This window comes from Hemicordylus capensis, chromosome 3 (genome assembly GCF_027244095.1).
Source record: "Hemicordylus capensis ecotype Gifberg chromosome 3, rHemCap1.1.pri, whole genome shotgun sequence".
In the NCBI taxonomy this organism is placed as follows: Eukaryota; Metazoa; Chordata; class Lepidosauria; order Squamata; family Cordylidae; genus Hemicordylus; species Hemicordylus capensis.
The window spans coordinates 348,947,345-348,974,602 of NC_069659.1; the positions used below are offsets into that span (position 1 = coordinate 348,947,345).

Here is a 27,258-nt window from a genome sequence, read left to right on the forward strand (position 1 = left end):
AGCCAAAGAAGAGGGCGTTTTGGCCGTAGAGTTCAGCATCATGAGAATTTTGCCTTAATTTTTAAATCCAAGTTTCTAGTCAAAGCATGAAGAGTCATAGACCACCTTTAAGTCTGTGAGCGACACCTGTTGGAATCTATGACGGTGGAATAGGAATCAGTGGAGATACTTCCATTTTTGTCTAAACAAAACTTAGCCATTTGGTATTCTGTTTGTAACATGATCTCTCTCCTAAACACTGGAATTTGCCGAACATTTTTAGGACATTCTGCTTTTCCAGTCCAGCTTGCCATCAATCAACTTCTCCACCGTGAATAAGTCTCAAAAAAGCAATCAGTACAGTTGCTACCAGTAGGACGTGGTTACAGAATTTACCTCTACTGGTTCTGTATTCCCTGATATGTTTTCCAGAGCAGAACGCAGCCTGTTGGGACCTTAGGCAATAGTGGCTGAGACCGAGCCGTTGTCAGGGTCCCTAAAGATAAGTGCCACCCAGAAATCCTGACCACGAGAACTCTTTGCCCAGTCCTTTAGCAGCTTTTTCAGCCTTTTTCTACTACTCAGTGGGGATGTTCACGAACTGACAGATGGCCGGTTCAGTGGTGGAGAGAGTTACCTTTAAGGAGCAGGGAGGGTGCTCTTCCCTCCCCCTCCCACCCCGTGCTGCCAGTAGGGATGTGGAAACAGGTTCAACGTCAATTGTGTTTGATGTCGAACCTCTTCGGTTCGATGGTTCGGGGTCGAACCGAACCATCCCGTTTGGTCCGGCCCTGGACCGAGCATCTCCCAATTGTTTGCGGGGTTCATGGACTTTTTAATTTTTTAATTTTTTAATTTTTTAAAAAATTACTTACCTCCTTTGGGGGAGTTATGGGAGGCGGGGGGGGGTCTGCGGAGGTTCCCCCCTCCCCCGCCAGCCTCCCTTACAGCCCAAACCGGCCCATTCGGCCAGCTCTTCGACCCGTTTGGGCCTTCCCCCCTCCGGCGCGGCGGCCATTATGGAGGCCACCATGCCTGCGCAATTGGCTTCCGTGTGGCCTGGGTCTGGACTCGAACCGAACTGGGCCAGCTGGTTCCGTGCACACCCCTAGCTGCCAGCGCTGTGCTCAAGATCACTGGTGCAGGGTGGCAGTATACCCTCTTGCCACCCTGGTCAGCGTCAGGCCGGAAGTGGCAATGGCTGCTGCACGTGCATACATTGCACATCTGATGCTGGCCAGGGCAGTAAGAGGGTCTGCTGCCACCCCATGCCGTGCTGGCGGGTGGGGGAGAGCACCCTCCCTGCTCCTTAAAGGTAACACACACCCCGCTGCTGAACAGACCAGACTGCCAGACCGATTCGGAGGTCCAGAAAAAGACATCCGAACTGGTTCGTGCACATCCCTACTACTCAAGGGGCTTGTTCTCATGATCAAAAACAGGGTTGGGAGAGCACCCAGCCAGGGCAGGAGAGGCGTGTGGGCTCCCGATCTGTGGCTGTGTGTTTGCAAAGATCAAGGCAGGAAGAGGAGAGTGAGATGATTGGGTGGGAGCCGCGAGCTGGTCTGGCGGTAGCAAGCAGGAGTTGTCCTCTTTGCTAAGCAGGGACTGCCCTGGTTACATTTGAATGGGAGACTACATGGGAGCACTCTAAGATACTGCCTTTAGGAGATGGAGCTGCTCTGGGAAGAGCACCGTGTATGCTTGCCTACAGAAGATTCCAAGTTCCTTCCCTGGCAGCATCTCCAAGATAGGGCTGAGAGAGACTCCTGCCTGCAACCTTGCAGAAGCCGCTGCCAGTCTGGGTAGACAATACTGAGCAAGATAGACCAGTGGTCTGACTCAGTATATGGCAGTTTCCTATGTTCTTAGGACAAGCATGGCCAACTCACATCCTGTCCCCAGCATTATATCAATGGTGGGCAAAAAGGCATCCTTCCATGCGCCCATAGGGTAATTCTTCCCTCCTCCTATCTTAATCTTTGCAAACACACAACCGCTTAATAGGGTGCATGCATTCCTCAGCCCTGGGTGGGTGCTGCTCCCACCCTGCTTAGGGTAATGAGAAAGCCTTAAGATCTGTAGTCTTGCCTAATTGTGGTGCTGGTGATTTGTCTAGTTTTTTCAGGCTGGAAACAGATTCCTTCCCTCCCATCCCCAGAAGCTGAATTATGTGCTAGATCCCTGCAGGGGAAGATTGTGTCTTGGGAACTGGCCTTCATCCATCATGAGAGGATTCTAGGAAATCGGGACTTGGGTCTCTCTCAAGCCCAGATCTTGCTGTTCTCTTCTCCCATTCCAATTTAGCCCTACTTCATTTTCATTTCTGGCCAGAGTTCTCTTTGCCTAGTCAACAGAGTCCAAGCTGCCCTTCCGGGAGCGGTGTGAGAAAATGTTGAGCCAGGAATCCTGGAGAGGGGAATAGAGAGGCAAGCGGAAATAAAGTGAGAGTCCTATAGAGATGTAATGAGCAGCTGGCATCTCCTCCGAAGGCACAAGGCAAGTAGCCAGAGCTGACGCCTCCTCTGCCAAAGTCATCTTGCGGCATCTTTTTAAAAAGGACTTTAGAAAGGGCCTGCTCAGCAGCAAAGAAGTGCTTTCAGATGCGCGTGAGTATGAGGTTAGGGCAGGGATTCTCAAACGTGGGTCCCCAGATGTTGTGGACTCCCATTCCCATAACAACAGCCCTGCTGGATCAGGCCCAAGAAGGCCCATCTAGTCCAGCGTCCTGTTTCACACCATGGCCCACCAGATGCCTCTGGGAAGCCCACGGGCAAGAGGTGAAGGCACGCCCGCTCTCTTGCTGTTGCTCCTTCTGGTCATTGTGGCTGGGGATGATGGGAGTTGTAGTCCAACAACATCTGGAGACCCAAGTTTGAGAACTGGACAGGTTAGTGGGGGGGATAGGGATAGCAGTGAAAAACAAATGCTGGAGATTCTGGTGGTAAAGTACCCATGTATTACATTGAGATTGTGCAAATCCAGCCAGCGCTATGCAACTCCACATAATGAAACTCGGAGCCCCTTTGGTGAGATCTGAAAAGTGATAGACACACATGGGCATTGGCTCTGGAGAAGGCTTGGGCCCCCAGACGATGATGGACTACAGCTCCCATCATTCCCAGCTACAGTGGTGGCTGGGGAAGAGGGGAGTTGTAGCCCCACATTTGGAAATTCCTGCTCTAGGTCATGTGGTTCTGGGATGACATTCTACCCAGATTGCTGGGGAAACCTACTCCACAACCCAAAGGATGCTAGCCCTATTCACACACTATGTAAAATCTGTGTACAGCTAGAAATCTGTACGTAGGGACAGTTATTCACATGCTATGTTGCATGCAGGCACTGCAGTCCACTACCTGTCTGTATCCTGCACTGGAGGGGTCTGTACCCAGGTTCACTTTTCTCACTTTGAAAGTGAACACAGGAACAGACATTCACATAAAAACATCTGAACGAAGGTACAAGATAATGTCTGGACAGGGATGCTGCAAGGGCGGCTCCAGAATGAGGTGGTGGGGTGTGCGTGTGTGCATGTGCACGCACGCATGCGCAAACAACCCCTCAGAAAAGTAGCTCCTCCCCCAGCTGCCCCCCATTTCTGTTTCTGTGCCCTCACAAAATATGTTTTCTGGTGCCACTCAGAGGCTGTGGTCCTCTCTTGTTCTGCAACAGCCCTGTGCAGAGATGCTCTGACTCCCCCCTCCGGACCTTGGGGCCCCCGTCCGTGGCCTCCAAGTTCTGAGGGGCCTCCAAATGACTGGGGCGCCTCCTACAGCCACGCCAAAGCTGCCGTGTGGCCAAGAGGTGGCTGTGGGGTGGCGTGAGCCAAGTAATCAACCTCCTCCCCCCCCCGTGGCCGCAATGGGAGCGACCGCAGGGCACGTCCTCTCTGACCAGCGGTTGCTGTGAACTGCGTGGTGGGCCTGTGCAGTTCACAGCAGCTGCTGGGCAGAGAGGATGCGGCCAGTGGTCACTCCCCCATCGCTGCCACCAGTGCCCGGCGGGGGAAGGAGGTGGACTATTCAACTCCCCACCACCACCGCAGCCACCTTTTGGCCGTGCGGCGGCTTCTTCCTTTTTTTAAAGGCACGTTGGTTAGCCGCAGCAGGAGGCACCCCCAAAGTAGATTTGGGGGGCCTCATGGGGGGGGCGCCTGGCAGGGGGGAGGCCTCACGGAAGGGCTGGTCCAGGTGCCAAAATCATCCCGGTGCACCCATGGCGCTGTGTACCTGTGGGAAGATTCACAGCATGCCTATGCTGTGCCAAAGGGGAAAGGCTGGGGCCAGAGTTCAGTGGTAGAACATCTGCCTTGCATGCAGGAGGTCCCCGGTTCAATCCCTGGCAGCATCTCCAGGGAGGCCTGGGAAAGACGCCTGCCTGGAACCCCGGAAAGCTGCTGCCAGTCCGTGTAGGCAATACTGAGCTAGATGGACCAAGAGTCTGACCTAGAAGGCAGTGTCTGATGTTCCTGAGGTCCAGAGTGCCAAAGGTGGCCTCCGCCTGTCTTAGTCCAAGTCAGGACTCTTGGGAACAGAACCTGTGGCTGGGGAGTAGTCTTAAGAGAGACACCCCATTCACATGATCATGCATAACTGGGTACAACCTCTGACCTGGGTATGCGTTATGTGTGAGCGCACACAATCATGCATACGAAGGTCAGAGGCTGTACCCAGGTATGCATGGTTGTGCGAATGGGGTGAGAGGATTTCACACAGCCCTGGGGCAAGAAAGCAAGAATAATGTGAGCGACAGCAACAATTCCACTTGGAAGTAGAGGTCTTCCAAAGGGAGGAGCAGAGGCTCTGCATTGCAAGGCAGAAAACAGGAGGACCTCTCGTGTTCCAGCTGTAGCGCCTGTGGTTTCTGCACTCAGAGCAAAGCTTCGGAGGACCTCCTTTTGCAAGTCTCCCACCACCCAGGGCAGCCCTTCAAGGTCTTTATTCCCACCTAGCACTGAAGTTGTCTTCTGGAGGGGTAGGCACTGCAGCAAAAGGGAAGTTCCTGGGGACAGATCCTAACCAGCACGCACTGCTACCAAAAATCAGCAGTGCATGTTGCAATTGGCAGTGCATGCAGTTCTGCAGCAGTTCATCATGAGACATCGGACTTATTGAGAAACACCAACCAACCAACCAAAGCAGGGACAAAGCCACTGGCTGAGCCAACTCTACTGGGAGTGGTGTGCAGCAAGGTGGGGTGGGTGCAGCAAGGTGAACATGAGAACACAAGAACAGCCCTGCTGGATCAGGACCAAAGATGCCCATCTAGTCCAGCATCCTGTTTCGCACAGTGGCCCACCAGATGCCGCTGGGAGCCACAGGCAGGAGTTGAGGGCATGCCCTCTCTCCTGTGGTGACTCCCCTGCAATTGGGATTGAAAGGCATCCTGCCTTGGAGGCTGGAGGTGGGCTGTTAGAGCTTGACCTCGGTGCGGTAGAGGGGTGGCGGGGACAGGAGTTGCCGCTTGGCCGTGATGACCAGCATGCCCGAGTCGTTCAAGGAGCAGCTGATGGAGAGGGGGTCCATGTCTTCCGGGAGCTGGCACTTGTGGGTGAAGGTGTTGGAGACTGTGCCATCTTCTGCCACCTGTTTGGTCAAAGAAAGCAAACACCAAGACTTTTTGTAAGTCACTTGTTACATCCCCTAAATCTGTTGACTGCTAAACCTACATGGACTATTAAACCTACAGGTAGGTTCGTACTTGAGTCAGCGGATCAGTACCATCAGTACCATTTTTTTCAAGGTCTGCAAGACCCCTAAAGATGGGAAAGAGACGATGACAGCATCTTTGACAAAGACTTTGAGCTTTCAGCGCGTTCTCGTGCTTTTATTGCCCTCACCATCGGGCCTGCAGCCACCAAATTTGCAAGGGTGTTCTAAAAGCTTTTAAAAGTGTCCAGTACACAAAAGCAACTATAAAATGTTCTCAGTGTTGTCAGAGGAATGGAAATGACAACTGGCAGAAACGTCCTCCAAAGATTATTCCATGGAGAGAGTAGTACAACAACATTCATTGCTAACTCTGACCCTAACCCTTGCCTCTGTGCAAAAATGACTGCAATTTTACCCGGATCATTCGAGGACAGGAGGAATCAAGAAGGGGTGATAACACAGAGAAAGTTGTAAGGGCAACAGTGCTATCACTCACCTCTTTTCCATCTCGAGGCGGGTAGACGTCAAAAATCGCTATGAGCATTTGCCCCCCACCCCCGAGTTGGTACCAATGGCCAAAATTTATGGGCTTGGCTCATGGATGAGGTCCAGTTTTTTAAATGGCTCTTTTGTCATAGAAACATAGGAAGCTACCTTCTACTGAGTCAGAGTCTTGGTCCATCCAGCTCAGTATTGTCTACACAGGCTGGCAGCAGCTTCTCCAAGATTGCAGGCAGGAATTTCTCTCAGCCCTATCTTGGAGATCCCAGAGAGAGAACCTGGGACCTTCTGCATGCAAGTATGCAGGTCCTCTTCCCAGAGCGGCCCCCATCCCCTATGGGGAATATCCTACGGTGCTCACACATGTAGTCTCCCATTCAAATGCAAACCAGGGTGGACCCTGCTTAGCAAAGGGGACAATTCATGCTTGCTGCCACCACAAGACCAGCTCTCCAGCCTGCAGCCATTTGCACCAGGCCTCTGGTGGGGCCCAGTTCTCACCTTCTCAGCCCGGATGACAATGCAGTAGTTGTAGGCAGTCACCACGACATCTGGAGGTTCAAACTGGCTGACATCAGCCACAAGCTGGTATTTGTCCCCGCTGGCAATCACATTGCTGCTGCCCAGCGTGGAGGGATGCCCCGATGGAGGGGAGCCTGCATGGGAATCCAAGATGGAGGAGATGCCGACAGGTAAGTTCTCCTTGGAGGACAGCTGTGGCCCATCACTTAAGCGCACGCTTCGTGGGCCAGAGTCTATACTCCTGCTATTAATCCACTAAAATGCCTTAATCAGGTGACAGCTGTGCTGAAATAGAACCTCCATGTTCAGGAGAAGTATACCGTTGGATATCCATTGCGGCGGGGAGAGTTGATACCATCATCATACCCTGCTTATGGTGTTCCCAGGTTGGCCACTGTAGGAAACAGGCTGCAGAACTGCATCGGCCTCCAGTGGGACCCAGCAGAGCTGCTTTTTAATGTCCTTAAATGTCCGTGGAATTACATCGGGAGCTGCCTTCTGCTGAGTCAGATCCTTGGTTCCTCTAGCTCAGTATTATCTACACTGACTGTCAGAGGAGGCTCTCCGGAGGCATTTCAGACAGCCCTACCTGGAGTCAACCTTACCTGTTTCGGCCCTACCCGGAAACGATGCCCAGGATTGAACCTGGGGCCTTCTGCATGCAAAGCAGTGAGCTGCAGTGTGTATCTTCTGGACGACTGTGGTTCAGTGGCTACGAGCCACCTCCAGCCTCAGAGGCAAGAGGCCTCCAAATACCAGCTGCAGAGGAGTAACAGCAGGAGAGAGGGCATTCCCTCAACTCCTGCCTGTGGGCTTCCCAGCGGCATCTGGTGGGCCACTGTGTGAAACGGGATGCTGGACTGGATGGGCATTCTCGGGCCTGATCCAGCAGGGCTGTTCTTATGTCCTTAGTTACAATTGTTAACGGCAGCCCTGTCTGCCATTGCACTGAGTCATTTGACCCTCAGCTGTAGGCTAGACCGCTGCGTCTGCAGACTCGGAGACCCATGCCTATCACATCTCTCCGTGTTTGCAGTCTTGTGCTGCAGGACTGGAATAGGTTGTTTTGTTCAGCTGCCTGCCTTCACCCAGCCGGGCTTCGTTCCCGCCCCCTCGCTCTCTCATGTGCCCTCTTGTTTCCTGGCCAGCTTTCTTTGTACAGCTGCAGAAGTGCAACAAGGGATGCCCTTCATGGGACATCATAATATTGAAAACGTGGGTGGTGCTTCTGAGTGTTGGGAGGGCTTCAAATGCATTAGCTTGCTGGAAACCTTCTAGGTAGGGGTTCCCAGCCTCAGGTCTCCTGATGGTCTTAGACTACAAGGCTGAGGACCAGTGTTCCCTTTAACAGGAATTCCCAGGTGGTGCTGGACTACAACTCCCATAATCCTCAGCTGCAATGGCTGAGGTGGGATTCGATCTGGGGGCTTCCTGTAATGTTGCTTTTGTCTCCTAGACACGGCACCAGAGGAATCCGGCTGGATCAGACCACTAGTCCAGCAGATGCCAACAACAGTGGCCAACCAGATGCTTCTGGAAGTCCACAAGCAGATCATGGAGGCCAGGTCCCGAAACGTGAGTCCCCCCGATGGTGTTGGACTACAACTCCCATCATCCATAGCTAATGACTATCACTCATCCTGTGGCAGTGAATCCCGTAGATGAGAGGTTCTTAACTAGGTCTAGGTCTATAGCTCTGATCTTCCCCCATCACAATGGCCTCGAGTCATTGTGATGGGGGCTGATGGGGTTTATAGGAAAACAATGGGGCTATTCCCACAATCAGGCGAAATCAGACTAGGGAAGCCCAGCACGATTTCGCCTGATCGTGGGAGCCACCAGGCTCGCAGATGAGCCCGGTAGCTTCCAGGCGGTTAACCCGCCAAACTACCCCTCCCCTTAAACTGGGTTTGTGGAGCAAGCGATCCGCAAACCCAGTTTTTCTAATCCTGAGTTGCTGCAGCGTGGCTCCGTGCCACAGCAACTCATGAGTAGACCCCCGACCGGGAGGCTTAAAAGCAGCCTCCCGGCTCGGAGGTCTCTCCACTATGCCCTGCATGCTTGCGCAGGGCATACTGGAGCTTCCGGGGGGGCCATATGGCCCCCGATCCTCTGAGCCCCTGCCAGCTCCGTAACGGAGCTGGCAGTCATGAGGGCGGCCGATCCAGCCGCCCAGGGCTGCCACCCTGCTCGTCTGCGGGGAGAGCGGGCTTAGCCCACTCTCCCCGCAAACTCTATGGAGGCAGGTCTCCTTGACCGTGAGACCTGCCTCAGAGTCTGCCAACCTGAGGTTGGGAACCCCTGAGATAAGGTGAGGTTTGTCCCTCCGACTTTTTGTCCCTGAAAATGGTATGTTTTGTCCTTGGGAGCAAAGAGCAGCTTAAAGGTGAGGCAATTTCAACTGGAGGGACAGTATGTGGGGCGGATGGTGGGGGGGGGGGAGGGAATAATGCTGCTACAGTCCAGCTCCTTTTGGGGGACCCCTCTTTTCTGCATCTGCTTTGAAAACAACCACCACCCAGTTCAGATCACGGATCTCCCCCGTCTTTTCTCAGGTTGGCCTGAAGATTGTTGGCAAAAGGAAGGAAACCTGAGCTATGAATGGGAACCGAGAGAGATGGGCAGTGATGATATCCCAGCAGTGTTTACTGTCTGGAAACAGGGTGGTGTATCTGTTTCCTGGCTGCTCCTGGCCAGCTCTGGCTGGAAGCCTCTGCTTCTGGGGCTGCTAGCCTCATTTCTATGCACCGAGGCCGTGGGGGTGACAGCAGCCACAAGAGTCTGTGTGACACAGAACCCTGTGTGCATCAAGCAAGAACCCCCCATGGCCAGTGCCTGATGCTCACCAGCAGCTACGAATCAGTGTGAGCACAGCCGTTTATGGCACTGCAGCCGGTCACGAAAGCGGGCGCTGTGGTTTCCCGAGCAGACCAGTAGCTCAGCCGTGCGAAAGAGAAGCATTATATCGTTCCAAAAAGCTGTCCTCTCTTTGGGGCTGTTATATTACAGGGCTGCACAATTTTAGCCCTCCAGTGATTGTTGGACTACAGTTCCCATCGTCCCCGTCTATGGCTGTGGCTGGGGAACATAGGAAGCTGATTTATACCGAGTCAGACCCTTGGTCCCTCTAGCTCAGTATTGTCTACACAGCCTGGCAGCAGCTTCTCCAAGGTTGCAGGCAGGAGTCTCTCTAAGCCCTATCTGGAGATGCTGCCAGGGAGGAAACTTGGAACCTTCTGCATGCAAGCATGCAGGTGCTCTTCCCAGAGTGGCCCCCATCCCCTAAGGGGAATCTCTTACAGTGCTCACACGCCATCTCCCATTCAAATGCAAACCAGGGCATAACCTGCTCAGCAAAGGGGGCTATTCATGCTTGCTAGCTGTGGCTGAGGATGATGGGAGTTGTAGTCCAACAGCACCTGGAGAGCCCACATTGTGCAGCCCTATTTTATTACCTGGTGTTGCCCCAGGGTCCCTGCGGACTGCACCTTTCATAGCAGGAGGAGAGCAGCTGGCCCTCTTCCGCCCCAGCCCAGCTGCTTCCCAGTGGCTGTTGCTGGTGTTTACTTTGCATGTCTTTTTAGACTGGAAGCAGAGGCATAACTAGGGAAAACGGCGCCCGGGGCAAGCACTGAAATGGCGCCCCCCGCCCCCCCCCCCCCCGCCCCCCCAACATACTACATTATACTTAGGTTTTTCCTCACAAGCGCCCGCCGCCGCCACCAAGCCAGGCCACTGACTGGCTGCCAGGTGCCAGCAAAGCAATGGGGGGGGGGGGCCGCAGGCGGCGCGGAAGGGACGGCTCGTGGGGAAGGGGGCACCGACACACTCCCTTGACTGCTGCAGCACTGCTGCACTGAGCAGGAAACATTTGTATTAACAAAATAAATAAATAAATTTAAAAAAAATTGGTCATGGCGGCGCCCCCCACGTGACCAGAAAAGATGGCGCCCGGGGCACGTGCCCCCCTGCCCCCCCTATAGTTACGCCTCTGACTGGAAGCCCTTTGCGGTCAGGGACCCTTTTTTTTTTTAACGTAAATCATATTGAGAACCTTTTTTTGCTGAAGAGTAATGTATAAGTGATGCAGTAATGATATGGTCAGCCCCACCATAAAGGCAAACTAGCCAACTACCGAAGGTGCCAGGGGAAGCACACGGCTTAGCTATGCCACCGTCTGGGGAAAGGGCATTGCTTGCACTTTTGGCCCATGGGGGCAGCTCCAATGGAAGGCACATGCCCCTTCAGTTATTCACCAGTCTCCTGGGCCATAGATGCAGTTGGCAAGGGGAAGGAGCCGTAAAGAAATGGCAGATGTCAGGAACATAGGAAGCTGCCAGCTGCTGAGTCAGAGCCTTGGCCCATCAAGCTCAGTATTGCCTACTCTGACTGGCAGTGGCTGTCCAGGACGTCAGGCAGGACCTTTTCTCAGCCCTCCATGAGGAGGCCAGGGGTTGAACCTGGGACCTTCTGCATGCTCAACACATGCTCTACCCCTGGGCAATGGCCCATTCCCATAGCACTCCTGCAAATCCAAATAGAATATCTCGGTTAGCTTTTGTTTACTGAATGGGCTATTGTTACGCTGCTCAGCCTGTAAGACAAGAGCCGCTTTCATTGCCCTCCCCCCAGTAAAAACAAAGCAAAAAGTGGACATGTAGCAGGTCCTGAACTTAGGGCCCCAGATGATGTTGGACTACAATTTCCATTATCCAAAGGCCATTGTTGCTGGGGGTGATGGGAGTTGTAGTCCAACAACATTTGGGGGCACGAGGTTGGGAACCCCTGGCAGAGAAAAAGGGCAGCATGGGCTTAGCTGGCCTCCAACAGCAGCCCCTCTCCCCTCATTACCTAGTTTGGCCTGGCAATGAATTCATTGCAGCTCACTGGCCCTTTAGCTGCAGGCTGCAGTGCTGGTTGGGCTGGGGGGGGGTGATGGGATTTGGAGTCCGACAATGTCTGGGAACCCAAGGTTGGCAGCCCTTATCTTAAGCCAACTCCGCTGCCTAGCCCTGACCTCCCTTCCAGTCCAGAAGCGGCGTCGTGCATCCCCCAGGGCGGCCCTTTCATGAGGCAGTGACCTCAGGCGGCAGGTTATGGGGGCATCAGGACACCATCGCCCCCGGAGCAGCTCCTTGGGCCTGATCTGACCCTTGCAGATTTGTCAAGGAGCACCTCTTGCCAGGCTTGTAAGAAGCACCAGGGGAGATGGGGAGGCTGCTGGCCCCCTTCTCTCTGCCCCACCTCACCCCTTTGAAAGCTTTCAAGGGTTGCTTTTGAAAGGGGCCTGCCCGGCCCCCCCACCAGGAGTGTGGGGCAAGGCAGCATTAGGCACCTGACTTCAGGCTCTGGACAGCCGCTCCCTCCCTGAGCATGGCTTACTCACCAGAGTACCCATAGGACTCCCGGGCCCGCCCTGGCCCAAAGATCCCATGAGAAGGGTCCAGCAGGGGTTCAAAGCAAGGCTCCCCAGGGCTGTAGGTGCTGATGCGCTCCGAGCGGAAGGTGGAGGACGAGCTTCGGGAAGCCATGCTGCCGGTGGAGGGGTTGCTGCTGCTGTGGTCCTCAGCTCTCTACTGGGAGTTGGGGGTGTGCATGCCCGCCTTTGTGAATCGGGTGGCAGAGGGGAAGGGCCAGGAAAGGCGAAATGTCCATAATTAGCCTCCTTGCCGCTGTGGCCTCTGCGTCCCTCGCTCTGGAATGTGAGATAAGGAGGCTGCATTCTCCATTCACGGCTGGGAGTCAGGGGTGAGGAGGAGGAGGAGGGGGGGGGATCAGAGAAAGCCCCTCACCCCACCCTTGGTCACCTGAGGGCCTGAACAACTTCACCACAAAACCCCACGTTGTGAGCCAGGGTTGGGAGGAGAGTCGGTCCTGGGAGAAGAGCTGGCCTTGTGGTAGCAAGAATGAATTGGCTAAGCAGGGCCCGCCCTGGTTTGTATTTGCATAGAAGACAGCAAGAGTGAGCACTGTAAGAGATTCCCCTTCGGGGATGGGGCCGCTCTGGGAAAACCACCTGCCTGCTTGCATGCAGAAGGTTCCAAGTTCCCCTCCTGGCGGCATCTCCAGGACAGAGACTCCTGGTTGTAGCCTTGGAGAAGCCGCTGCTGGTCTGTGTAGACAATGCTGGGCTAGATGGACCGACGGTCTGACTCCGTATGTGGCAGCTTCCAATGTTCCGAAGAACTCTCAGCCTGTGCACCTGACCAGCCGCAGCAGGCCAATGCAATTGACCACCTGAGACCAGGTGGCCCCTTCCCATGGGCCGGAGCCCGCTACTGACACCACCCCTCTTTCCCCTCACCTTTCCCCCTAACTCCAACCCTCTGCCCTCTCTTTAGTTACTCTCTGTACTGATTCATTTCAATGTAACCTTGCCCCCCCCCCCCCCGCACGCCATGCCATGGTTGGTTCTGGCCCACTGGGGCATTTGAGCTGTGCAGCCCTAGCCTGATCCAAAGGAAGGGGAAAGGGGGGGGGGTTACTCAAAGCAAAGGGAAGAGGCACTGGGAATAAGGAAGGCCAGTGGGAGCCTTCCACAGAGACAAAGAGAGGCACAGACCAAGTAGGCAGAACCAGCCTTTTAATGAATTACAGATACAAACAGAACAAAACAGACACTCGTACCAGCCGGGGCGTACACCGGGGTGGGGGGGGGGGAGAGGAGGACACACAGAAACAATATTGTGCAATGGGAAGGTGGGGGGGGAGTGCAAGGGCTTGAGAGCTTGGAGGCAAAGTGGGGGAGAGATGCATTGGTTTGGGGGCACAGCTCTGCACAGGCATCGGGGAGGGGGGGAGTGTTGTGGGTCACGGGGAGGGGAGGGGCTGCACAGAGGTTCGTTGGGGCCCAGGGCATGTGCAGTTCCACTGAATGGCCTGGATCCGCACAGCATGGTCGTGGCGCGGGGAGAGAGTCTGGAGAGCATCGCACGTGTCCTTGATGGCGAGAGACATCCTTGCATCGAACCCGGTTGTCATAGTTCTCCAGCGGCCCTCGGTCCCTCCCTCTCAGTGTGATGATGTCTCTCGTGCCTCATTGTCATCCTTTGAGGCGGCCCACAACTGTGTCTCAATAGCTGTGAGGGAGCATTGTGGTACCCAGCCCCTGCGGGCACATTCATCCTCTCTAGCAGTGTGCGGTTGCTAGGAAGTATCAAGTTGACACGACCCTCCCTGCCCCACGGAACAGACATCTTTCGCCCCAAGAGGCCCCCGTGGGGCCAAGATGCTGAGGCTGCATTCCTGACCCGGGAGGAAACCCCCACTGGATATAATGGGACTTACTTCTGGGTAAACACCTACAGCAGCGGTTCCCAAACTTGACTCCCCAGATGTTGTTGTTGGACTACAACTCCCATCACCCCCAGCCACAATGGCTTCTATAAGTGTTTACTTCTGGATGAATGTGTGTAGCAACCTATCCCAAATGTTGGTGGACTACAACTCCCATCAGCCCAAACTGCTGTGGCCAGAGGCAGTTGTACTGTATTTACCGAATAGAAGACCATTCTGAATTTAAGATGATTCCCTTTAAAAATACAGGCCATACCTGTCTTTATCTTAGTTTAAGATGACTCCCCAATTTATAGTATCAAAGAACCTGGGAGAAACCTAGTCTTGGATTCAGGTAAACCCAGTCGCCTCATCTGGGGACCCAAGCCAAGCAGCTCTCTGGTGGATGGGATTGTAACCCTTAAAAACCAGTCTTCCAAAACCCTCATAATCTTCCTTAAAGACTTCATCCTCACTCTGAAGTACCACTTTAGTGCACTTTCCACAGAAGGGCTAAGACGTGTATGGAAACGAAAGGGCTGGACTGAGAACTGAGAGGTTAGCGGAGAGACTCATCGCGGACGACTGGAAGGCTGCCTCTGCTGTGTGTCTTTCACAGTTGCCTCACCTCCCTCTGCCCGCCACTGCCCCCCCCCCCGGCCCACTGAAACCCTAAGAGAACACTTTTAAAGGATATTCCAATGCTGCAGCCACTGTAACATCAGTGACCATCCACTGCCCTTCCACACAGAAGGAAAGCGATAGGCAGTAAAACCAAAAGGGGTATGTCTGATTGTCTTTAGAAGGGAGTTTAGGCCCAGATTCATGCTTGTGTGTGCGCGTGCGTGCGTGCATGCATGCATGTGCAGGCTGCAGATCCATATATTGGGAGCAGACAGGTGTGCATCTGTTTATGGTGGGAATCTGCACGTGCATCACCTTTCTCTTTGTGTGCATTTGCAGGGATAGGTCTCTGTGGCCACATCTGCAGCACAGGATGACTGGGTGCAATTAAAAAAGGCCACCTCAACACTGTAAATACAGGGCTAGACAACCTTGTTTGCTCTCCAGCTGTTGCTGAACGACAACTCTCGCCATCCCCGGCTGCAATAAATGGCAATGGGGGATGATGGGAGTTGTAGTTCAGCAACTGCTGGAGGGGAAACAAGGTTGCCTAGCCCTGCTGTGGCGAATGCACGTCTGTGCAAGCAGGGTGGCAGCAGTTTCTCCCATGGTTGTGGCTGTGTCACCACACATTCTCTACTGCGTTGGACTGCCGTACGCGTCTGCAGCAGCGCCATCACAGTGAGCAGCGTCTCTGGAACGCTGGGCGTCATGTCAGCCAGCACCTAAAAGCTGGGAGAGAGAAGGAAAGGTGCACCTCGTAGAGGCAGGACTTCTCCAGCTTGTGTGTCACAACCAAGGCAGCCCCACCCTGCCTGCCTGCCTGGTTCTGGAACTCCCGATTCTTGGGGGGGGGAGGGGTGTGGCACCCCATCTCTCCCAGCTGGAAGGCAGCATTGAAAGAGCGGCTCCTTCCTCCAGGCCTTGGGGGTCGGTGGCAAATTAAGGTGGCATGTCTCTTGAGTTGAAGGATTGGGTGGCTCTCTGCTGCCTTGCTGAGGAGTTGTACATTCCAACCGGATTTGCTGTTTATGTCCTCGAGATATTCCGTGTTGCTTTGCGGCAAGAAAGTGGCATGCAAGCACCGAAATAAGTGTACAGGCTTGCATCAGTGGTGCAGCCCTTTCTCTCTCCCTAGCTGCACTGCAGTCATAAAACTGGCGTGAGAGTCACTCCCTCTCTCCCTGGGGAAACTGAGGGTCATGTTGCACCACAATTTGCACCAATAAATGTAGCTCAGGTGTGCATTTAGACATTGCAGCCATAGGGGCGTCCCAATCCAGATCAGGATCATGGCACACGGGTAAGGGAGCGGACTCTTTCCCTGTGCATCATTTTCCAACTGAAAATCTGCCCCCGAAAGTGTCATTGCGGCTGAGGGCACCTTCAGAGGGAAACAGCCGCTTCAGGGAGGATTTCTGGCAGGAAAAGAGCAAAGTCCTTCTTGCATGCCACAACCCTGCAACCCTCCCACGCCCGCTATTTCTAAACAAAACACAAACCTAGGCAAGGCCCTTGTGCGTTTAGTGCAGGATTTCTCAAGCCTGGATCCCCAGATGGTGTTGGACTACAACACCCACCATCCCCCGACACAATCTCAGGGGAAGATGGGAGTTGTAGTCCAGCAACACCTGGGGACCCAAGCAGGAGAATCCCTCCTTCAATGGATCGTCCAGTTCGACCCTCCCCTTTGGTTGCGTGAGGCAGGGCTCAAGATTTCTCGCAGATACTTTTCAGCACTCTCACAGCCTCTTGAAGCTTTAAGAAGAGCCATGAGCCAGTATAAACTGATTTAAGCTGGTGGCCTGGTTATGCCCAGCCTGTGTGCATGACTGCCCCTCACCCCACCAAGGCTTCCTGGTTTTCCTGGGGCTCTCCTGGAGTCTGCAGGTCCCCCTGTCTTGGCACTGGTTGGGTCTAAGGCGAGGAGGAGATGGAGCCCTTTCTAGAAAGGTTTCCAACTGGTCCGGTGCATCAGCGAACGGCAAGGGCAGGGAGTGAGATGAGGATCACAGTATTTCCCGCCCGGATTGGCCAGGGCGGGAGCGCGGAGTGGCAGGAAAGAACCCCTTAGAAAACCCGGCCAGAGTGGGGGGCCGTGCTGCCCCTGACGTCGGCAACATGGAGACACACATACAAAAATATAGAAAAGATCTGGAGCAGGGTGGGAAGACTGGGGCCCCCACCAACCCATGCCATGCTTCCTGCTTCCTCCCAAGGAAGAAAGTGGGGGCGGAGGAGGGGACCCCGCCAAAGTGATTGGTGCTCTCACTCAAAGCACAGCCATGTGCCCCTGCTCCTCCTTTCCCCCTTTCTTCCAGCAGGTCCACAGTATAAAATTCAATACAGTAAAAGCCGAGAAGTGTCCATTGGGGCCAGTGCCTGAGTGCGTGAGTGTGTGTGTGTGTGTGTTTCTGTTCTTTTTTTTTTTTTTTTCAAGGCATAACAAGTCAAGCATCCATTGCATTCCACATTCCATTTCAGCCCTTTGCCTTGGGCCGGAGGAGTTTGGAAGGGAAACGGGAATATACGTGTATATAGATAGCTGGATATAGATATATATTGTTAAATTGTCTTTAAGAAACATAACAGTTCTGCTTTAAGAGCATTTAGCCATGCCACCCGGACAGCAGACAGGCACCTCTTCTCCCTGGGCACGGAGACCGGGGTGTGTAGCATGCTCCGGACCGACCCAAGCGGTAACGAGTCCTGTGGGCGCTGCCCCGTTTTCGTTATTTTGCTTGTTTCGTTCCCCCCAAAACATTCTCATGCAAATAAAAACAAAAACAGGCCACGAGAGAGAAAGATTGAGATTGAGAGAGAGAGAGAAACTGAGATTGAGATTGAGATTGAGATTGAGAGAGGGATTGAAAATGCAGCAGGCAAAATCCACAAAGCCAGAGAGGACGCCCCCTCAGGCTGCAGTGGCTGGAATCAGATGGCAAGGTGGAGGTGAGGAGGGCACGGGAGGGAACGGGGAGGGCCGGTTTGCTTTCCGCCTGCCTTGCCACCTCCCAGAGGAGAGAAACCACCGCTCCCGGAGAACCGAGAGGTACAGAGCAGGGCCGAGGTCGGGGGGCCACTGAGTGGAACAAAATGGCAGGTGAAGCATGCCACAGCCAGATGAGGGTTCACTGCTCTCCAGCGTCCTCCTCGTCTTCCGCCGCCTCCTCCTCCTCCTCCTCGTTGTCGTCGAGCGACACCACGCCCGAGGAGGCCACGTCGGACACTTTCCTCCGGATCTGGCAGCCTGTGTGGTAGTCCTTGCAGGGGATCCCCTCTTCCTCGGCGGGCGAGAGGCAGGACTCCGTGAAGGACATGGAGTACAGAGAGTCCTGGCACTCGAGCTGCGCCAGGCTCCGGAAGGCACATTCTCCGGGTGTCTGTAGGGGCAACTTGGAGAGGAGCAGCTCCTCCCCGCCGGACAGGGAGCCCAGAAGCTTGGCGGCCAGTTCCGAAGGCGAGCTCAGCTCCTTGAGAAGGAGGCTGTCCTCCAGGCTGCAGAGGCTGGAGCACAAAGTCTCTGGGGAGATGGTGGTCTGGGTGGAGTCGCTCTCCGGGTCGCAGGAAGCTTGTCGGGCGCTCAGCTGGCACAGGCGGCTGTGCAGGAGCCCTTTCAGCAAGGTGCTGGGTGGCAGCTGGTTCATCGCATCTGCAAAGGCAGCAAGGGAGCGGGTGTTAACAGCACAGCAGTCTCCGAAGACCATTGAAATGGCCTCAAGCGTCACGACGACGTGCAAAACGTTCAGCACCTGGGACCTTGAGGAGCTCAGGAGAAGCTTTGGCCTAGGCACTGGTCTATCTATAAAGTGTGCCGTCGAGTCGGTTTCGACTCCTGGTGCCCACAGAGCCCTGTGGTTTTCTTTGGCAGAATACAGGAGGGGTTGACCATGGCCTCCTCCCATGCAGTGTGAGATGATGCCTTTCATCATCTTCCTATATCACTGCTGCCCGATAGAGTACCAGCGGGGATTCAAACCGGCAACCTTCTGCTTGTGAGTCAAGCATTTCCCTGCTGCGCCACTTAAGGTGGTCCGGTATATCTATGCCACCTTCAAAATATATTTTCCTGGGAGTTCACAGTAAAACACCATAATCACAGTGGCTCACATATTGTGACAGGCGTGCTTGCTGCTTCAGTAACATTTTAAACCCCACCGGCATCTCATGAGAAGGCAGGGAGCCACCGTGACTGCTAAAGAATACACCCCCATTCTCCCACTGCTACCCCCCATTTTCCACAATGGGAGCTGCAGTGGGAGTGCATGGACACACTCCTTAGTAGGCATGAAGCCTCTCTACCATTACCTTTGTGAGCCGCATCAGTGGGGTTTAAAGTACCACAGAAGTGCATGACTAACTAACTAACTAACTAACTTACTTACTTACTTACTCTCTCTCTCTCGCTCTCTTTCAATTTCTATACCACCCTTCCAAAAATGGCTCAAGGTGGTTTACACAGAATAACAAATAACAAATTAATAAAATGGATCCCTGTCCCCAAAGGGCTCATAATCAAAAAAGAAATATAAGACAGACACCAGCAACAGTCACTGGAGGGATGCTGTGCTGGGGGTGGATAGGGCCAGTTACTCTCCTTCTGCTAAAATAAAGAGAATCACCATGTTAAAAGGTGCCTCTTTGCCAAGTTAGCAGGGAACATTGAGGGAAAGAGGTATAAGACCCTGATTCTTGCAGGGCTAGAGAGCAAAGGCAGCAAAGTTAAGAGTCACCCGCCATTTACCAAAGATAATTTTGATCTGATGGAATATATGACAATAGGTGTCTGTGGTCAGACACCACAGACAATGAGGCTGTTCACACGATGAAAACTGGGTAGGACAAGGGTCCTACCCTGGTTTGGGATCTGTGTGCTCTCCCAATTTTCCATTGTGTGAGAGTAAACAACTAGGTAGGAGGAGGGAGAAGTGATTGTGGGGGAGACAAGAGCTGGGGAGGACAGCCTTTCCTCCTACCTTGGTCAAAATAAATGCTGGGCATGAAAGCTGGGTAGGACGGGATATTGTCTTATCCTGCTAAGTGAACGAAGAGGCACCTTTTAAAAGTGGTGATTCTCTTTATTTAGCAGGGGGAAAGCAACTGGCTGTATCCATCCCCAGCATCCTCCCAGTGGGTGTTGCTGGGGTCTACCTTATGTTACTTTTTGAGGTTGTGAGCCCTTTGGGGACAGGGAGCCGTGTGTGTGTGTGTGTGTGTGTGTGTGTGTGTGTGTGTGTGTGTGTGTGTGAAAACTGCTTTGGGAACTTTTGCTGGAAAGCGGTATATAAATATTCATTATTCATCATTCATTCATTCCCCAGCTCCTCTCTTTCACACAATCACTTCTTCCTCCTCCTACCTGGTTGCTGCTCCCACACAACCGAAAATTGGGAGCACACACATGCTTGTCTTGCCCAGGTTCCGGTTGTGGGAACAGCCTCAATATGTCACCAGTCAATGACCATGGATTCCAGTGTGAATCTGTTGTACATATAGCTGGCTTGTGCAATGGTTATCTGCTTCTAGCCCTGGTATATACTGAATTCTTTCTAATCAGAATATGTATGTATGTATGTATCTATCTATCTATCTATGAATGAAAAGGTTAGCACAGCCCACGGCAGTTCCCTCAGTGGTGGGCGTGCAGTTCTCTGCCGTGACCATGGATCCCTCTCCCATGTGATGTTTTCTTCCCACAACCCAAGAGAGGTAGCTTTCCCATGCATACCTCCTCCTTCTCTTGCCCACTCATTCTAATTATACAGAAGAGTAATTAGAACTTTCCTTAGATGCTGCACCGGCAGACTAGGCTGACTTGCTTTGATATGCAAATAGGTCCAGATTCGCCAGCAGTTAATTGTAGGGGATGGGTGGGGGAGAGCTTTTGTGTGCGCAGAAGGATGCAGATTACACACTTCGCCCAACACACGTGCACCAGCTGTTCGGCTCGATGTGGGTGCAAAGTTTCGGGAGGCCCAGCAGTGCTGAGTGCCAAGCCAAGGACAAGCAGAGTCCCCTGATAACTGAGGCAGCTTTTAAAAGTGGTGATTCTCTTTATTGAGCAGGGGGAGAGCAGCTGGTCCTATCCAGCCCCAACACAACATTCCTTCAGTAGCTGTTGCTGGGGTCAACCTTATGTTTCTTTGTAGACTGTGAGCCCTTTGGGGACAGGGGACCATCTTATTTATGTATTATTTATATTTCTATGTAAACCGCTTTGAGAACTTTGGTTGAAGAGTGGCATATAAATATTCGTCGGAGGAGGACAACGACCCAAGACCGGTACACCAACAGGCAAGGTTTCCTGATTACAGAGGGATGGAGGGAGAAATTCTTCTCCCTCTCCCATAACACTAGAACCAGGGATCATCCCATGAAATTGATTGCCAGGAAATTTAGGACCAATAAACGGAAGTACTTTTTCACACAACGCATCATCAACTTGTGGAATTCCCTTCCACAAGATGTGGTGACAGCCAACAACCTGGATGGCTTGAAGAGGCGTTTGGATCACTTCATGGAGGAGAGGTCTATGATCGGCTACTAGTCAGAGGGCTACAGGCCACCTCCAGCCTCCAAGGCAGGATGCCTCTGAGTACCAGTTGCAGGGGAGTCACAGCAGGAGAGAGGGCATTCCCTCAACTCCTGCCTGTAGGCTCCCAGAGGCATCTGGTGGGCCACTGTGTGAAACAGGATGCTGGACTAGATGGGCATTCTTGGGCCTGATCCAGCAGGGCTGTTCTTACGTTCTTAAGGGGCTGTAGCTCAGAGGCAGAGCATCTGCTTTGCATGCAGAAGGTCCCAGGTTCAGTCCCTGGCAGCATCTCCAGACAGGGCTGGGAGAGACTCCTGCCTGGAACCTTAGAGAGCAGCTGCCAGTCAGTGTGGACAATCCTGAACTGGACAGGCCAATGGTGGTCTAAGGCATCTCTTCCTATATTCCTCTGAGGCAGATGGGACTTGAGCCTGAGCTGGTTCTCACATCAGAATCTGCTCACAAAAGTGGGCACAGCCCCAGAATTATGGGTGTGCACCCCAAACATTTGTATTCCAGAGCGCCAGTCATCTTTGAGGCACCTGTCCCATTTTGTTCCAGCCCCTCCCTTGTTCATTTCAGGACCCTTTTGAAGAGCCCTAATTCCCCCCCCCCCCCCCGTTTTCATTTAAATCCTCTTATTTGAATGTGTCGTTTTTGCCACAGCCTGGGAGAGAATTTAAACATTAAAAGGTTGAAAAAGAAATGAGTTTGAGAGGGTAGGGGTGACCCAGCTCCAGGCTTTCTTGAATGAAATGGTTATCGGGAGCCATTTCAATCCAGCTGCCATCCTGGATTTGGGACAGAAACTGCTCTCGGCTAAAAACCAGAAGTGAACAGTAAGTATTTCCTTTTATGTTTTGTTTTTTTTTAAAGTGGGAGGAACAATCAGATTAGGATTGTAGCACATGGGGAGGGGGGCTAGTACTTCCACCCAGGCTGTTTTCCCACTAAAAATAACCTCACAAAAGGCTACTTGACCCTGAAGTGGGTATTTGCAGCAAAGAGATACTTGGGGAGGATTTTTGGTGGGAAATGAGTGCAGTTAGAAAGTTCGTGTCCCACCTCATAGGCCAGAGTCTCGGTCTGAACTCCATCACCACCATCTGTTTTAAAAATAATAATAAAAGGAACATTTCCAATGTTACTTCTGGTTTTAAACTCATCTGTCATCAACGGACTTAAAATAACCTATATTTTAGAACTGGCATAGGAACAGGGGATGCTACCATAAACCGAGTCAGACCCTTGGTCCATCTAGCACAGTATTGCCTACCCAGACTGGCAGTGGTTTCTCCAAGGTTGCAGCCAGGAGTCTCTCTCAGCCCTATCTTGGAGATGCTGCCAGGGAGGGAACTTTGAACCTTCTGCATGCAAGCGTGCAGATGTTCTTCCCAGAGCGGCCCCATCTCTTAAGGGGAATCGCTTTCAGTGCTCACACAGTGTGTCCCATTCAAATTCAAGCCAGGGCAGACCTTGCTTAGCAAAGGGTACAATTCATGCTTGCTACCACAAGATCAGCTCTCCTCCCTAGACCAGCTCCCCTCCAAAACACCCATACAAGGCTCCCTTTGCTGCATTCAATGGGATATACCAGGGATTCCCAACTTTGGGTTCCCAGGTCTTGTTAGACTACAACTCCCATCACCCCCCTCCACAAGGGCCTTGTGGCTGTGGATAGTAGGAGTTGTAGTCCAACAACATCCGGGGGCCCAAGGTCGAGAACCCTTAGGATACACCAAGCCTGCTCAACTCCAGCCCGCCAGCTGTTTTGGAACAATTCCCATAATCCCCAGCCACGGTGGCCAATATCCAGGAATTATGGGAATTGTAGGCCAACATCTGCAGGAGGGCTGAAGTTGAACAGCCCTGGGATACACCATCCAATTACATACCAGCTGGTTGAGTGGTGTCAGTGGGGGTGGAGGCGGTAAAGTCCTCATCGTAGGATTCGTCGTTGGAATCATCCCCATCCACGGAAGACCAGGCTCTCAGCTTGGCTTCGGCGATGGCAAATTGCTCAGCTACGCCTAGGAGAGAGGGAGAGCTGTCAATCAGAGGAAGAGAGGTGGAGCCTGACAGAAACAACTGATCACGTTGCAGAGGAGCCACAGCAGGAGAGAGGGCATGGACATACCTCTTGCCTGTGGGCTCCCCAGAGGCACCTGGTGGGCCACTGTGTGAAACAGGATGCTGGGCTAGATGGGCATTCTTGGGCCTGATCCAGCAGGGCTCTTCTTACGTTCTAAGTTACAACATCCCGAGAAAGAGTTACCCAGTGCTTGAATTAAAAGGGATCTTGGCCTCTCTACTTCTTCTTGCAGTCCCTTTTGCTGCTATGTTTGGATGTTGTCGGGGGGGTGGGGTAGGGGGCATGCATGATTTGGCTATGAGTGGTGGAGGCTGGGGGATTTCATGAAGGGTACCTGCCTTTCCCTTTTAATTTGCGGCACTGGTGTTAATGTTAAGAGTGCTGTGTGACCGGCAGATATTCAAGGGATTGCTCCCATGCGTTCTCCCAGGCACGATACCAGGTGGGCCATGCAGCAGGTGAGGGAGAAGCTCAATAACAGGGCCAGGGAAAAACTCGGTTAGTGGGGTCCTAAATTAGCCTCGCCTCTTAAGTGGCACAGTGGGGAAATGCTTGACTAACAAGCAGAAGGTTGACGGTTCAAATCCCCGCTGGTACTCTATCGGGCAGCAGCGATACAGGACGATGCTGAAAGGCATCATCTCATACTGCGCGGGAGGAGGCCATGGTAAACCCCTCCTGTATTCTACCAAGGAAAACCCACAGGGCTCTGTGGGCGCCAGGAGACGAAATCGACTTGACGGCACACTTTACCTTTAAATTTGCCTCGTTGGTGGAGTTTAAAGGCAAATGCATCCTTTCTGGGTTGAGGCCTGGCAACTTAAGGGCTGCCAGATTGCAAATGAGATTCTGGCTGTTGCTTTCTACATTCTGAGGCCAAGGGAGAGGATTCAGCTGCTGTGTTGTTCCTAGTCCCGGAGTTAATCTTTTCTTCCAAGGACTGCTGTAGCCTGCAGGACTCTGGCTCTATTCCCCACAGCAGGAAGGGGGTGACGGGCCAGTGGAGAACTGGGGTGTAAGGCCCATCAGTAGAATATTCGGCCACTACTCTGGGACATTTAAGGCAGGGGCAGGCAACCTTAGCTCTCCAGCTGTTGTTGAACTACAACTCCCATCATCCCCAAACACAATAAACTGATGGGAGTCATAGTTCAACAAGGGCTCGAGAGCCGAGGTTACCTGCCCTTGATTTTAGGAGAGAGGCAGCTTGCAATCTGGAAATCCTGCTCCCAAGAAAACCCCAGAAAACACTTTGTTTGGCTTATTAATTCAGGCAGGTTGCCCAGTTCTCCCGGGGACATCCCCCTCCCCCGGCGGAAAAAAGAAGAAGAAGAAGAAAAGCCCCTTTGTTGCCATACACAGATTCATTGATTTGAAATACATGCAACTCTGAAATAGTCTATTACCCCAGGCCAAGCTGAAAGAGAACAACAGGAGAAATAGTCCAATTGCCGATATTCTAAGAGCAGGATAAATTGTGCAAATGAGGGAAATGAGCACAGCACTACCTAATTTGCAAGTGTGGTTGCAAAATAAGGATTTCTTTTCTGTAAGGTCTTGAACCTGCAGGGTGATGGGACTCTGGAGCTATTGGCAAGGAACAAGTTGAAGGGGCAGGGGGAGGGAGCCAGAGAAGAGGAGGCCCTATACCGCTCTGTCATACCCTCACAAAGTCGAAGGAATATAAGCACTACCTTGCTGGCTGAGACCAAAGGTTAATCTAATCTAGCATTCATTTTCCATCACCGGCCAGTCAAGGTAGCCAACCTCACACCCCCAAATGCCATTGGACTACAAAGCCCATTATCCCCCACTACAATGGCCAGATACCATTGTGGCTGGGGATGCTGGGTTTTGTAATCCAACAAGAAATGTGGACTCAAGATTAGGAAACCCCAGCTCCAGAAAAATCTACACGCAGGGCACAAAAGCAGCAGAAATCCTGTATCTTATTCGTTCCCAGCATCAGGCAGTCAGAGGTATACTGCCTCTGAAGATGGAGGCTTCATTTTGCTATCCTTGCTAATAAGCATTTGAAAGTCTTATTCCCCATGAATTTGTCTAACCCCCTTTAAAAGCCACTGGCCGTCGTCATTTCTTGTGATTGTGAGGTCTATATATTGACAAAGCACTGTGTGAAAAAGTATTTCCTTCACCCGCCTTGAAACTACTGCCAGTCGGTTTCACTGGGTGACTCTCTAACACTGAGAATTAAGAGAGAGGGAGATAAGCCTCCTAGCTATTCCGTGGGCTGGGTCAGTTCCTGGTTCACTAGGGCCCCTTCACAGACTCATCCTGACTTTGCCATGGAGTATAAACTCAGGGATCCACCTAATGGTACAGCGGGGAAATGCTTGACTAACAAGCAGAAGGTTGCCAGTTCAAATCCCTGCTAGTACTATATCGGGCAGCAGTGATATAGGAAGATGCTGAAAGGCATCATCTCATACAATGGCAAACCCCTCCTGTAATCTACCAAAAGAAAACCACAGGGCTCCATGGGTACCAGGAGTCGAAATCGACGGCACACTTTGCTTTATAAACTCATGGTGCCACAACTGACCCCAGTCCCTGGGTGAGGGTGCACCTGTATAAGGAGAGCTGGTCTTGTGGTAGCAAGAATAACTTGTCCCCTTAGCTAAGCAGGATCTGCCCTGGTTGCATATGAATGGGTGACTACATGCATGAGCACCGTAAGAGATTCCCCTTAGAGGATGGGGCCATTCTGGGAAGAGCATCTGACAGCTTGCATGCAGGTTCCAAGTTCCCTCCCTGGCAGCATCTCCAAGGTAGGGTTGAGAGAGACTCTTGCCTGCAACCTTGGAGAAGCTGCTACCACTCTGTGCCAACAATACTGAGCTAGATAGACCAATGGTCTGACTCAGTATATGGCAGCTTCCTATGTTCCTAACGGACACAGGAGTGGCCCATGGTATTGTGGCACCTAAGGCAAGTCGCAGATGTCGCCTTGCCCCATGACCCTGGCTAGTCCCCTTTCAAAACCAGGGTTTGCAAGCTTTGGAGGTGGTGTGAGGGAAAGGGAGAAAGGAAGGTGGCCTGCAGCTGCTTCTTTTCTCCTTGTGCTTCTTGCAAGCTTTGCAAGGAATGTGAGGGAGGAGCTCCTTCAAAGCATGTGTGGGTCAGCTTGGTCCTGAAGAGCTGCTCCATTTCGGGCTGCAGGAGGAAAAAAAGAACAGGTCTCCTATACCTTTAAGAGAAACACAAAAGAGAGAATTTCAGCAGGGGCAGCTTTTCTTTAATCTGTGTGACAAGCTGCCCCGCTGAAATTCCTTCATTTGTGCCTCTCAAAGGTAGAAGAGACGTGTCCTCTTTCCCATAGGGCAGCCCTAGATACAGTGGCAAGATATGGGGCATTTTGCCACCCCCATAATTTGCTGCCCGAGGCAATAAGGCCATCTCACCTCACCTTAGGAAAGGACTGCCCCACATACATACATCTGCAAACAAGTGTAGCCCGATTCAGACATTATGCTGCACAATTGCACAGATCTCTGTATACCCGTACATGAGTTTGTATAAATGACTGTGTACCAGTGTTCATTTTAAAAGAGAACCTGGACACAGGCCCTTCAAATGCATGGTACAGACAGGAAGTGTACTACTGTACCTGCATTCAACATAACATGTGAATGACTGTACCTGTGTACAGATCTGTTCCTGTATACATTGTACACTCGTTGTACGAGGGTTGAACATAACGTGTGAATGGGCCTTGTGTGTGGCATTCATTCATCATATTTTACAGGTACGTCTTGAAACCATAGTGAATGAAGTAACCCCCCTGAGGTTTCCTAATAGCTGTGTATGGAAATTAATGTAGGTCATTCCAAGATCAGAATTCTGAAAATTGGACCTGGGATTTCTAGAATAGGCCTCTGTTTTTTATGGCAGGCCTCCTGGCCTTTAACAGCTGCAAAACATGCAGATGTCCAGCTGATACTGCTTTTCCCAGCATGAAGACACAATAATGAAGAAAGACCTACATGTTGAATTTCTGCCTGTTACGAAACTGTGAAAGAAGCAACAGGAGTCCTGTTTAAAAAAAAAAAGTGGCA

At 52.4% G+C, this 27,258-nt stretch overlaps 2 protein-coding genes across 9 annotated transcripts in view; both read right to left on the reverse strand.

The window, feature by feature from the left end:
• Positions 1 to 2,921: 2,921 nt before the first annotated feature.
• Positions 2,922 to 12,250, reverse strand: LOC128350722 (heat shock protein beta-7-like). Its single transcript, XM_053309321.1, has 3 exons — positions 12,043 to 12,250; positions 6,636 to 6,790; positions 2,922 to 5,567 (listed from the first exon to the last, which is right to left on the reverse strand). Exons 1-3 carry the CDS (start codon positions 12,185 to 12,187, stop codon positions 5,394 to 5,396), a joined length of 474 nt encoding a protein of 157 aa, XP_053165296.1. The 5' UTR covers positions 12,188 to 12,250; the 3' UTR covers positions 2,922 to 5,393.
• A 972-nt stretch (positions 12,251 to 13,222) lies between these two features.
• The window catches only part of FAM131A (family with sequence similarity 131 member A), an 88,094-nt gene continuing 74,058 nt past the window's right edge, over positions 13,223 to 27,258 (reverse strand). For all 8 annotated transcript variants that reach the window (XM_053310360.1, XM_053310358.1, XM_053310357.1 and 5 more), the window contains 2 exons: positions 22,986 to 23,120; positions 13,223 to 18,207 (listed from right to left, as the gene is read on the reverse strand). In XM_053310360.1, coding sequence (XP_053166335.1) covers positions 17,687 to 18,207; positions 22,986 to 23,120 — 656 coding nt within the window. In that variant the 3' untranslated portion in view covers positions 13,223 to 17,686. The remainder of the gene's footprint in view (positions 18,208 to 22,985; positions 23,121 to 27,258) is intronic.